The sequence below is a fragment of the Felis catus genome, chromosome D4 (genome assembly GCF_018350175.1).
Source record: "Felis catus isolate Fca126 chromosome D4, F.catus_Fca126_mat1.0, whole genome shotgun sequence".
Classification (NCBI taxonomy): domain Eukaryota; kingdom Metazoa; phylum Chordata; class Mammalia; order Carnivora; family Felidae; genus Felis; species Felis catus.
In genome coordinates, this window is record NC_058380.1 from 63,398,068 (window position 1) to 63,411,541 (window position 13,474).

A 13,474-nucleotide genomic window follows, 5' to 3' on the forward strand; every position below is an offset into this window, starting at 1 on the left:
CTTTGGATTTTCATCTGTTTTTACCCCAAACTATTAACAGAGATGCCTTTTTTTTTCTTTAAATCAGTTCACTAATCCACATTTCTGTGTAGGTCATATGGGAAAAGATCAAGAAAATCTGTTAAATTCTAAGCCAAAAAATCCCCATTCATTACAGAGTGATGACTTATAACAATCCTGCAACCCAAGGACTGGAGGGACCTGGAAGCCACAGCACATTTCCACTGCAGTTCTAATACATTAAGTACTTTTTAATCACATTTCCAATCATCTTTGACATGGCCCCCAAAGGTTTTCAATATAAAATTCAACCTAAAAAAAAAAGGGCCAGTTAATGAGCATTTCTCAGCAAATTCATTGTAGTTGAGATAAAAATCCAAATGGTTCATGTGACTTAAAACTAGCCAGTTTCATATCATGCGTTACTGTAACTCACAATGCATCATGGAGTATATAAAAATCCCACAGTAATCAACTCCAATTATAATGCCTCTCTACCGAAATTAAGTTGCCAATTAAATAAATTCTACCAAATGAGGGGTGTATCCACGGTAAATTAGATTAATCCTACCATCTTATTAATTCAGTTTGTGTTCTCCAGTTGTACTGTAGTATTTTTTACCCTTCTTTCCTTAAACAACAATACAAAAGAATGCACAGTTCAGATGTTTCCACTCAAGAAATACAACAAAATCAGTTATCAATTTTTAAGCAAACGGCCCATAATTGTGAATGGTTACCTTGGGACTCCAAAATGGCATGTGTGTGTGTGTGTACGTGTGTGTGTGTGTGTGTATTTTCTCTATTATTCACCACATTAGAAAATCCATCCACAGAAATGAGAGGGAATGACAAAAGTCTTCTCAGGATGCCTCAGTGGAACAGCTGCTTTTATTGGAACTGATATGTCTATGCAAATACACTCAGTCGCAATAGGGAGCTTCTTAGGCCTGATCATAATTTAAACCCTGAAAGGTGAGCAGGTTCTGTTAGATACCTTCATCCTCCCGGTGACCTATGTCCTTTGTTATGGGAAGGGGACTTTAGTTCTCCTCTAGCCCCCTTGCTTAGGATTAAATGAGACTTCAGCTTTGGTGTAAAGCTGTCAACTGTCCTAATGAAGGACAACATACAAAAAATGGACTCTAGGTATGAGGGAGAGCTAGATGCGGGTGGGGACAAAATGGCAGAACGGAGCCTGCATCTGCAGAAAATGTCCAAGGACGGTAGACTCTAGTTAAGATCTATGGGGGAAGGTGTCTTTGTGTAGGCAGAGAAATGAGACAAGGCAAAAATGGCTTTAGCCATCCAGGAGTCAAGGGAGGGGATGTCTGCATGCGGTAGACAACTGAATTAGAAAGAGCAGAAATATAAACCAGCAATGATTCCCTATCTTCTGCCTGGCTAGCTTAGATTGGACTCTCCTGTCGTTGGGCACAAAACATTCATGAGGAGATCCATTTGTTAATGGAACAAATGCTAATGAGTTGTAGGTTGAAGGCAGTTCTGTTCCTGAACACGGGGATAAACCAGTCACTGAGAGAAGATGAATTTAGCAGTGGAGTCTGAACATCTTGATAAGTCATCTAGTAGCTCTGCTCACTTTGGACATTCCTGAGGGACATGTAACATCTCACGATAACAACACAACACATACTTATGCCTGTTTGTTCCCCAAGACCAACGGGACAATGAGGGTCTACCATGTTAGCTTACAGAGACATTTTTTCAGTCCAGGTTACAATCAGGTTCTACAAAAGAGAATTTGACTACATAGATATTTATAAAATGAATGTGGTTAAGAAAAAAGTGCAGGAACTCAGAGGAGCTACGTTCCCATCCTGGCTCTGCTGCTGTCCAGCCGTGTGAACCCAGAGAAGTTGTTTCGTATCCCTTGGTCTCGGTTTGTCCACCTGCAAAATGTGGTGTGGAACCCCCATGTACTGCCTCAGTGCTCTTGAGGGGTTCTCCAAATGGAAGTTTACCGGAAATTTAAAAAGCAAAAGAAGGCATGGCACTGAAACAAATGATCTACACAACACACTTGAAATCCAATGTAGACACACATCCTCACAAAGGGACTTGTTGGCCACTGGCTTGATAAATACTGTCCGAGGACATCTACGTGGAACTTTGGAGAAAAGTAATTTTCAGATGCTAGTCTTGGAATAAACTCAAGAGGAGTCTCAGACCATTTCCCATTTAAATGAACAATTATTTTTGGCTTGGTTGGAAGAGGCGCCAGATGAAAGCTGAGCTACACCTTCTTCACAAGTCACAATGCCAAGTCAGCTTTTATTCTAGTAGTTTGGTCCAGAATGACTGCTCCCCAGGTGGAAGCCCTACGCCCTACTGCACACTTTAAACAGTATCACTAATATCTTTATCCAAAATACACTTGAATTTCATATGCTTATTCTAGGAAAAGAACTAGTGTTCGTCAAGTGCCTTCTATGGGATAAGCACTTGCTAGGTGTTTTACATACATTCTGTCATTTAATCCTCAAGGCAACTTTAAAAGGTAGATATCACCATCCCCGTTTTACAGGTGAAAAAACTAAGACTCAGAGTGGTCATAACTTGCCCAGGTTCACGTCACTAGGGCATGGCAGAGATCTGAAATAAAAATTCAGGCCTTCTGACTTCACAGTCTACATTTTTTCTTTCTCTAACACCATGACATCCAGAAGAAGAAAAAAGTGAGGGTGAATGGTTAGCCAGAAAAATAAGGGGAAAGGATACGCTATTAGTGAGCTCACCCATTTTATATCATTCGGCAATGTCCAATTTTCAAAGAATCAGAATATGACAGAAATATTCAATACTGAATCACTACTGAACATAAGAAATCTGGTTTTGATGATCCAGAAGGTGCCTGTAGATCTTGCTGTGACTTCAAGTTCTCACTAGCGGTATTGACTAGCAGTACACTACAGATGTGTGGGGGAAAAAAACACCAGGAAACAGAAACGTGATCACCTGCCTCCAAGTCGCCAGGCCCTGCAATGGATTTTACTGGCTTTTATTACACCAGGTCAAAGAAACAAATGGAACCTAGCAACATGGTCCTGCCTCTGTGGACACACATTCTCATGCCTGGAAAGAAAGAAATCAATTCAAAAGGATCTCACCTTTCACCAAATTCTACCCTTAAAATCCTAAAACAGTCCTATCTTTATGCACACTATTTTTGGCAGTCACCAGCTCTATCACAAAGCATTGCTGAAAACAGTTGGAGAATAGAACTGGTATGTAAATGCCCCCTCGGTGGGTGGGTCAGACTGCATGAGGCAGTATGGCTGTGTGGAGGGAGAGGGGTCCCGACTCAGGGCCAACATCTGATCCTGCCGGAGTTACCAAAGCCAGGGTTCTTGATGTGTATGTTCTCAGCTGCCTCAGTGCCTAGATCCCTAACAACCTTAAACAATGAAATGACTGCAAGCAACCACGTCCAAAGAAAGAGCTCGATATCGGAATCGCCAAGAATGGCCAATTTCAGAAAGGCATTTCTTGGAACACTAGAGCAGACTGGGATGAAAGTTGTACCGGAGGCTGGAGAAGAGCCCAATGTGCTTCACGAGGTTGGGCTCCACCACGTAGGCCCGCTCCCCCTTGGCCCTCAACAGTGAGTAGAGTGCCATATCCTTGCCAAAGCCCTTGTGGCAGTACACCTGAGACAGGTAGGTGAGGGTCCGGCGGGCCGCAGGGGCAGGGAAAAGCATGGCTGGGGTGCAACACTGAGAGGCAGGGACCACGCTATACAGGGAAGGACTCAGCCGCCGCAGTTCCAGGAAATAGTGCCGGCCCACCAGCTCCACGAGACCCATGCTGTATAGGGAGAAGAAGAGCATGACAGGCCAGCTGAACCCCGGACGGCTGGCAAACCGCATGTATATCCAGGTTAGCAGGGGCCCCAGCAACATGCCCACACCGACCCACTCCAGGATCCGCATGGGCTCAGGGTTGATGTAGTGCTGGAGCCTCTCGGGGTGATAGAGCTTCAGATAGAGGGCATCTCTGAGGTGGGACTCGGAGAAGCGAGCCCGCAGAAGGTGCTCCAGGACTGGGAAGATCTGCTCTTCTGGAACAGCATCATCTTCTACCATCAGGACGTAGTCTGGGTTGTAGGTCTGCAGGGAGGACTCCAGGCAATAGACATAGTCCTGCTTCTCCTTCTCAAATGAGTTGGTTGAAGGGTCATCGCCATAATCATCCTCGGTGCCCTCATAGCGGTTGGCCACGGGGACATACTTAGACAGCAGCTTGGCATCGAAATGGCTTACACTACGCTCCACGTTGCACAGGAAGAGTTGGTGGCCCTCGCATTGGGGGCCACACTGTTGAAGAAGCCGGTGGAACTGGGACACCACCTGCAAGACGTAGTGGAAGCCAGGTTGCCTGTCGACGGTGATGATGGTGATGACCAGCCAGGGGCGGGGGGTGGCCTGCCAGACGATGGGCACTGAGCCGTTGGCAGAGGGCAGCTCCTCAAAATAGTGGAGGGCAGCTTCACCCTCTTTCAAACTTTGCTGCAGGAACTCTTGACTCATTTGGTTCAGATGCCAATGGCGCAGATAGAAATAAGAGTGCAGAAGGCGGTGACAGGCCAGGGGGGCCAGCAAGCCAAACGTCACCACTGTTAAGATCAAGAGCTGGACAGCAGTGCTGCCCCAGGAGAGCCGCCTCAGCCTCCGGAGGAGCATGGCAGCTGGAGGGGCTGACGTGCTCATGAGGTCAACTTCTGGTCAGGTCTGGTCCCAAGAACAAACCATCCTGGAACGCAGGCCCACCTCAGCACAGATGACACCTAAAGAAAGAGGAAGGACAGCATGGTAAAAGAGGCAGTAAGCAGTGCCTAAAGACTAGACGGTAAACCTAAGCCCCTTATGTCAGAAGCATAATAAAGTGTGCACACATTTGGAAGAAACTCCCCAGCTTGTGAATTATCTTGTGTGGTACCTGACCAGGTACCACATGAGGCTGTGTTGCAGGGCTCAGTGCTGCCATATCCGTGTTCCTCCCTTCCTGGGCACACTGAAAGACCACATTCCCTAGTCCATCATCTTCCAGGTGAAGTCATGTTGACTAGGACTTGCCAGGAAAATGTGAGCCAATGATAGGTGTGGCTTCTGGGCCAAGGTAGTTGAGAGTGGATGTGCCTTCTCGACTTTCTCATTCTCCATTTGCCAACCTACTGGACAGGTTTTGTGGATCTGGAGGAGGTGGAGCCACCAGACGGCAGGAGCCTGAGCTCCTGAATGACTGCATAGAACAGAGGTCCCTCCCACTGCTCATCTCGGAGCAGCCTCCCAGTCTAGAGGGGGCTATGTGGGAGGCAAGACGTAAACCACTGTGTCTGGTCACTAATAATTTTTGGACTCGTTTATTACAGCAGTTACCTTCCAGCCCACTAGAGTTGTGTAGAATACCACACCTCTCTCTATAGGACCATGACATAGTAATTCAAGGAAGTCCCATGTCAGCAACAGAAGCAGATTATACTGTGAGATCCCAGAGGTGAGACAGACTACCCCAGTACTAGGAAGAGATCCGGATAGTACCTGAAGAGGGAAATGGCAGGGAGAGGTTTGCATTCTATGCAACCCTGCTGGTGTGTGAATGTTCCGAGTACACAAGACTGGTTGCTTCCCCCTGGAACTGCTCAGGCCAATGGAGTTAATAAATGATGTAGGTTCACGTCCATATGGCCTCACCAGTTTCATATCACTCCTAGTAGAAGCCAAGAACTGAAGTTGGATTGGGCTTACACTCCTGCTAGGGAATGGAGTCATTCCAGTGGCTTCCTGCTCACCTTGTCCTCCCTACTCTTGCTATTACTCAAGAGAGCTGTACCCACTTAGAGGAAGGAACAAAATACAAGATAAGGCATGCAGCTTGGAGAATGCCAGGCACATCATGAGTGCAAAGATGAAAATGTGATTATGATGACTGTGCAAGCTCTGTGTTTGGTGTGAAATCACTATCCATACTCCTTCAACACTCTCTTCCAGTGACAGTTTCTGGTAAAGCGAGAATGTGACACTCTGTGTGTGTGTGTGTGTGTGTACATGCACACAGTTATCATTTAAATATATAAATCCGGGGGTGCCTGGGTGACTCAGCTGGTTAAGCATCCGACTTCGGCTCCGGTCATGATCTCGTGATTGTGAGTTTGAGCCCCGCATTGGGCTCCGTGCTGACAGCACTGGGCCTGCTTCTGACCCTCTGCCCGCCCCCTGCCCCTCCCCTGCTCTCTCTCTCTCTCTCTCAAAAATAAAATAAACATTAAAATATAAACCTGATCATATCACTCTCCTGCTTAGAACCCTTCTGTAGCTTTCCATTGCTCTGTTAATAAAATCCAAATGTCTTATCATAGTCTACAAGACCCTGTATGATCTGGACTGTGCCCTACTCTGTCTTCTCTGTCATCTCGTTCTACCATTCCTTTCTCAAGTTGCTCAAAACTAGAGGTTGGCAATATTTTTCTGTAAAGGGCTAGACAGTAAATATTGCAGATATTGTGGGCCACATACTATCTCTGTTGCACAGTCTTCTTAGGCTCTTTCGTTTTGAAAACGCTTTAAAAATATAAAAACTATTTTTAGTGCTCCAGCCACATAAAAACAAGCTGTAAGCCAAATCTGGCCAGCAGCTCGTAGTTTACCAATTCTTATTCTAGACTAGCATAGTCCAATAGAAATATAATTCAAGTCACACATGTATTTAAAAATCTTCCTTGGGGCGTCTGGGTGGCTCAGTCGGTTAAGCGTCTGACTTTGACTCAGGTCATGATCGTGGGTTTGTGGGTTCAGGATCAGGTTTGTGGGTTTGGGCCCCACATTGGGCTCTGTGCTGACAGCTCAGAGCCTGGAGCCTGCTTCGGATTCTGTGTCTCCTTCTCTCTCTGCCCCTCCCCCGCTCATGCTCTGTCTCTCTCTGTTTCTCAAAAATGAATAAATGTTAAAAAAAAAATTAGAAAGTACAATAAAATCTTCCAGCAGCCAGAGTAAAAAATTATAAAGAAACAGATGAAATTAATTTTAATAGTATATTTTAAACACAGTACATGAAACCAATATGAAAAAATTATTAATGAGATGTTTTATGTTCTTTTTTTTGGTACTAAGTCTTTGAAATCCAGTGTATCTTTTACATTTACAGCAGATTTCAATTCAGACTGGTCACATTTCAAGTAATCAACAGCCACATGTCACCAATTAGCAGGAAAGCTCTAGATACACTGATCTTTCAGAACATTGACTATGCTATGTTTTTACCCAACTCCTGGCCTTTGCTCCCACAGCTCCCTCACCCTGGAACATTTTAGTCCACCCCCTTCCCTGCTTCCTCATACAGATTGCTTTTTCTCATCCTTTAGTACAATCTCCTTAAGGGAGCTGTCCCTGGCCCATGCAAAGGACGACCTATCAAATTGGCACTTACATATTTTGCTAATGGGAGTATAAATCAGCACGACCTCCATAGAAGTAATCTGGGACTATCTAAGAAAACCACGAATGACTCAGCAATTCCATTTCTGTGTAAGTGCCGTGCGCTAACCAATTGTGGCACCGGGGCACCTTCAGCAATTCCATCTCTAATGTTCCTTCCTAGGTATATATTCTCATATGTGAGAAATGACTTGCAGCATCATCTGTAATAGCAAAATAGTGCCAAGTGCCCATCGGTTGAGAGTGAGTCAAATACATTATGGTACAAAGTACCCATTAAAAGTAAGCAAACCTGGGGGCACCTGGGTGGCTCAGTCGGTTAAGCGTCCGACTTCAGCTCAGGTCACGATCTCGCGGTCCGCGAGTTCGAGCCCCGCGTCGGGCTCTGGGCTGATGGCTCAGAGCCTGGAGCCTGCTTCCGATTCTGTGTCTCCCTCTCTCTCTGCCCCTCCCCCGTTCATGCTGTGTCTTTCTCTGTCTCAAAAATAAATAAACGTTAAAAAAAAAATTAAGAAAAAAAAAAATAAAAGTAAGCAAACTTGGAAGAGACCGAGATGGCAACATAGAAGGCTCCTGCACTTCTCTCCTTCCATGGATGCATTAAATGTATAGCTACACCGTGAGAAATTCCCTGTGAGAGAAATCCAGAAACTAGCTGAGCAACTCCTACACATAGGGAAAATGAGATAATACCCACGTTGAATCAGGTAGGAAAGGCTGAAACAGACACCAGCGATAAACCCCACCCCCAGTACAGCACCATACAATCTGGAGGGAACTCCCAATTCACAGCTTCTTTCTGAGAAGTAAAGGGTTTGGAGCACACAAATATCTAGCACTCCAAATTTTAGGACTCCCACCTGAAGGATGGGCGCCCAAAACATCTAGCTCTAAATGCCAACTGGGCTTTCATCCAGGGGACCAACAGGACCATAGTAAAGAAAGAAGCAGTTCTTAGCGAGTTCATGGGCGCTTGCCACTTCTGTTCCCTCCAGGGCTCATCATGGAGGAAGCAGGCAAAAAACCCCTATCCCCCAGTTTTTCCCTGGAAAGGTTTGGAGTGCATACTTTATAAACACCTGCCAGAGGGTCCAGCTTCTAACTTAGCACATATCTAGGAGCTGGCTGAGATTCTGTGCAGAGCCCAGGGGAGCTCATAGGCACTTCTCCCACCTTCTTCCATGGGCCCCTCCAATGATAACACCAGATCGTCAGTATCTCTCTGGAAGGCACTTGTACATAGGTCTGGTGCCCCAGCTTTTGTGGCAATAACCTGAGGGATGAGCCTCTGGATCACCTGGCTCTAATAGCCCCCCAACACTCAAAAAACTGTGGGAACCAATAAATGAACTTGGTAAAGTTGCAGGATCTGAGATCAATGTACAAACATCAGTGGCATATCTATACACTAACAAGGAGAAATTAAGAAAACAACCCCATTTACAAGAGCATCAAAGAATAAAATACTTAAACGAATAAATTTAACCAAAGAGGTGAAAGATCTGTATACTGAAAACTATAAGACATTATTGAAAGAACTGAAAATGACACAAATAAATTGAAAGATATTCTGTGGTCATGGAGTAGAAGAATTAATATTGTTAAAATGTCCATATTACCCAAAATGATCTACAGAATCAATGCAATGTCTATTAAAATTCCAATGGCATTTTCCACAGAAATAGAAAAAACAATCCTAAAATTAGTATGGAACTACAAAAGCCCTGAATAGCCAAAGCAATTTAGTGCAAGAATAAAGCTGGAGGCATCACACTTCCTGTCGTCAAACTGTATTACAAAGCTGTATCAAAAAGATATGGTACTGGCATAAACAGACATACAGACCAATGGAACAGGATAGAGATCCCAGAATTAACCTTTGCACAGATGGTCAATTAATTTATGACAAACGAGCAAAGAGTATAGAATGGGTAAAGGATAATCTCTTTAATAAATGGTGCTGGGGGACAATTGGGGGTTCAGTCGGTTGAGCATCTGACTCATGTTTTCAGCTCAGGTCATGATCTCAGGGTTCATGAGCTCAAGCCCCGTGTCTGGTTCTTCACTGCTTGGGATTCTCTCTCCCTCGCTCTCTGCCCTTCCCCTGCACGCGTGTACACACACACTCTCTCTCAGAATAAATAATAATAAATAAACATTAAATAAATAAATAAATAAATGGTGCTGGGAAAAGTGGATAGCCATATGCAAAAAGCTGGACCCCTATCTTAGACCACTCACAAAAATCAATTCAAAATATATTAAAGACTTGAACAGAACGCCTGAAACTGTAAACTCCTATAAGAAAACATAGGAAATAAGCTTCTTTTTTTTTTAATGTTTATTTTTGAGAGAGAGAGAGAGAGCATGCATGAAAGGAAGGAAGGTGCAGAGAGAGAGGGGGACAGAGGATCTGAAGCAATCTCTTTCACCGAAGAGAGCCTGATGCAGAGCTTGAACTCACAAACTGTAAGATCATTACCTGAGCCGAAGTCGGACACTTAACCGACTGAGCCAGGCACCCCAGGAATAAGTTTCTTGACACTGGTCTTGGCAATGATTTTGGATTTATCACCAAAAGCACAGGCAACAAAAGCAAAAATAAACAAGTGAGACTACATCAAGCTAAAAAGCCTTCACACAGCAAAGGAAACCATCGATAAAATGAAAAGGCAACTTATAAAACGGAAGAAAATATTTGTAAGCCACATATTAGACAAGGAGTTAATATTCAAAATATATAAAAATTCATACAACTCAATAGCAACAGTAATAATAATAATAATAATAATAATAACTCACTTATTTAAAATTGAGCAAAGGAGGACCTGAATAGACATTTTTCCAAGGAAGACATATAAACAGTCAACAGGGTGCTCGGAAAGGTGCTCAACATCACCAATCATCATAGAAACAAATCAAAACCACAATAATATATCACCTCACACCTACTGAGATGTCTACCATCAACAAGGCAAGAGATAACAAATGCTAGCATGGATGTAGAGAAAGGGAACCCTTGTATACTGTTGGCTGGAACATTAACTGGTATGGCCACTATGTAAAACAATATGGAGGTTCCTCAAGAAATTAAAAATAAACTACCAAATGATCCAGCAATTCCACATCTGGGTATATATCCAGAGGAAAGAAAATCATTATCTTGAAGAGGTATCTGGCATTACAGCGTTATTCACAATAGCCAAGATACGGAAACAACCCAAATGTCCACTGATGGATTAATGGATAAAGAATATGTGGTATATCTATGAAATGGAATATTATTCAGCCTTTAAAGAAAAAAAGGAAATGCTACCATTTGTGACAACATGGATGAATATTCAGGGCATTATGCTAAGTGAAATAAGACAGAGAAAGACAAATATTGCATGGTATCATCTAATGTGGAACCTAACACAGAATAGAAAGGTGGTTATCATGGGGTGCCTGGGTGGCTCAGCCGGTTAAGCATCTGACTTCAGCTCAGGTCATGATCTCATAGTTTGTGAGTTTGAGCCCCACATCAGTCTCTTTGCTGACAGCTCAGAGCCTGGAGCCTGCTTCAGATTTGGTGTCTCCCTCTCTCTCTGCCCCTCCCCTGCTTGAGCTCTGTCTCTCCCTCTCTCTCTCTCTCTCTCTCAAAAATAAATAAACATTAAAAAAAAAGAAAGAAAGAAAGATGGTTATCAGATGCTAAGGGGTGCAGTGCGGGGATAGGGAGAGGTTGGTCAAAGGGTATAAACTTTTACTTACAAGGTCTTTTTTTTTAAGTTTATTTATTTTGGGGGAGGGGCAGAGAGAGAGAGAGAGAGAGAGAGAGAGAGAATCTCGAGGAGTCCCATGTGGGGTCTGAACTCACGAACAGTGAGATCATGACCTGAGCCAAAATCAAGAGTCATATGCTCGAAGAAAAAAAAGTCATATGCTCAACCAACTGGGCCACCCAGCGACCCCTAAGGTGAATAAGGTCTTTAAAAAAAGTACGATAAACAAGGGTCTGAGCACCTAATGCATAACTTGGTAACTACAGTTGATAATACAGTATTGTATAATTGAAATTTGCTAAAAGAGAAGAACTTAAGTGTTCTCATCAAAAAAAAAGTTACAAAAAGCAAACTCTTTATGCCCAGATATGGAAAAACTGTAAGATATTTTTTCAGTTACAGAAGACACAGAAAGTATGTATAGCACACTACCATTTGTGTAGAAAAGGGGGGAAATATACATAAGTGTACTTGCTTGTATATAAGTTCACTTAGTGAACAAACTGATTGACAGCACACTCTTTTTTTTTTTTTTTAATTTTTTTTTTCAACGTTTATTTATTTTTGGGACAGAGAGAGACAGAGCATGAACGGGGGAGGGGCAGAGAGAGAGGGAGACACAGAATCGGAAACAGGCTCCAGGCTCCGAGCCATCAGCCCAGAGCCCGACGCGGGGCTCGAACTCACAGACCGTGAGATCGTGACCTGGCTGAAGTCGGACGCTTAACCGACTGCGCCACCCAGGCGCCCCGACAGCACACTCTTAAATCCAAGTCCTTCCAGGCCTGTGGTTTCCTGCTTTATTTTCTAGGACCTTGCTGAGGGTCCTGGTGTGGTTGTGGGGCTGCCTTCAACACTTCTGTACAAAAGAGGCTTGTATGTGGCAGATGGATAGAAGGGGAGAAGCCTTTCTTGAAGCTATCAAGCAAGCATGATGATTTCCCTTAGATTTTGTTATTAAAGTGGGGCCAGCGAAATTAAGGAGATGTCTGTTCTATCCAAGCCACCCTGCGCTGCTGCTCTCAGGCCATATCCTTCCCTTGCCACCCTAGGCTCCTAATTTTCTCTCTCTTCCCTCTGGCAGTTGGGTCAGGAACTGAGACACCTGGTACTGACATAAAGACGACCTTTAATCCCAGGCAATTTCCCCTCTGGGGTCAATAAAATCATTAACATCTCAGAAATACCTTGCTTTAAAAATATGGTAGTGAGGAGCACCTGGGTATCTCAGTTGGTTAAGCATCCAACTTTGGCTCAGGTCATGATCCCGCGGGCCGTGAGCTCGAGCCCCACATCGGGCTCTTTGCTGACAGCTCAGAACCTGGAGCCTGCTTCAGATTCAGTGTCTCCCTCTCTCTCTGCCCCTCCCTGCTCATGCTCTCTCTCTGTCTCTCAAAAATAAATAAACATTAAAAATTAAAAAAAAAATTAAAAAAGTATGGTAGCGAGACTGCTCTTCTCCTGACCTTCAGGGAAGGAATAGGACTCATTTCCGAGGACACATGGTCCCCACATATATTGATAAGCTCTTAGCTGGGGTGACGAACAGCCCAGACCTTTAGAACTTACGATAAGGACATGCATTTCTTGCTCGCGGATCTGTGCAGAGCTGTGGTTCAGCTAGGTTCAGCTCTAGACCGCAGGTCGGAATCAGGTCGTTTCATGTAATTCTTGTTCCAGGTCCAGTGTCAGAAGAAACAGCCATCTGGGCATGCTCTTTTGGTGGATGGCAGATACACAAGAATCAAAACACAAAGGTTCACTTACAGCCTCACTTAAGCATGCCACACGTTAAGTCCACTGACCATGCACTAGCTGAAGCAATGGGGCAGGGAAATGTACTCCTCCCACAGAGCAGAGGAAGGGAAAGTGAAGGTTCAACAGAAAGCAAAAGCAGCAGGCCAATTTCTAAGCCCTCAGGAAAAAAGAAAGGTTCTAGCAATTTGCTCAGAGTAGGCGACATTTCTAAAATGCTCATAAGGCATCTGGCTGCCATATCATTATACTCAGTATGAGTCAAAAGAGACTATGGTAATGACCCCTAAATCTCCGGGTTTTATAAGAAAGAGGCTTAATTCTTGCTCATGTTACTTGTCCATTACGGATCAGTTGAGACTCTGCTCCCTGTCATTTGCACTTCAGGCCCCAGGTAGATGGAACTGCCTCTTTTCTGGACATTGCTGGTTTTGTGGCAGAGGAGAAAGAAACAGACAGTGAACCACAAGCTGGCTCTCAAAGCTACGGCTCAAAAATGAC

The 13,474-nt window shown here is 44.1% G+C and overlaps 1 protein-coding gene across 7 annotated transcripts in view; it reads right to left on the bottom strand.

Moving 5' to 3' along the window:
* Nucleotides 1-873: 873 nt before the first annotated feature.
* PGAP4 (post-GPI attachment to proteins GalNAc transferase 4) overlaps nt 874-13,474 on the bottom strand; it is a 44,267-nt gene continuing 31,666 nt past the window's right edge. For 6 of the 7 annotated variants that reach the window (XM_045043513.1, XM_045043512.1, XM_045043514.1 and 3 more), the window contains one exon: nt 874-4,807. In XM_045043513.1, coding sequence (XP_044899448.1) covers nt 3,519-4,730 — 1,212 coding nt within the window. In that variant the 5' untranslated portion in view covers nt 4,731-4,807 and the 3' untranslated portion in view covers nt 874-3,518. Of the gene's footprint in view, nt 4,808-12,787; nt 12,935-13,474 lie in introns of all 7 variants that reach the window. The other variant, XM_045043511.1, reaches the window with a different exon arrangement.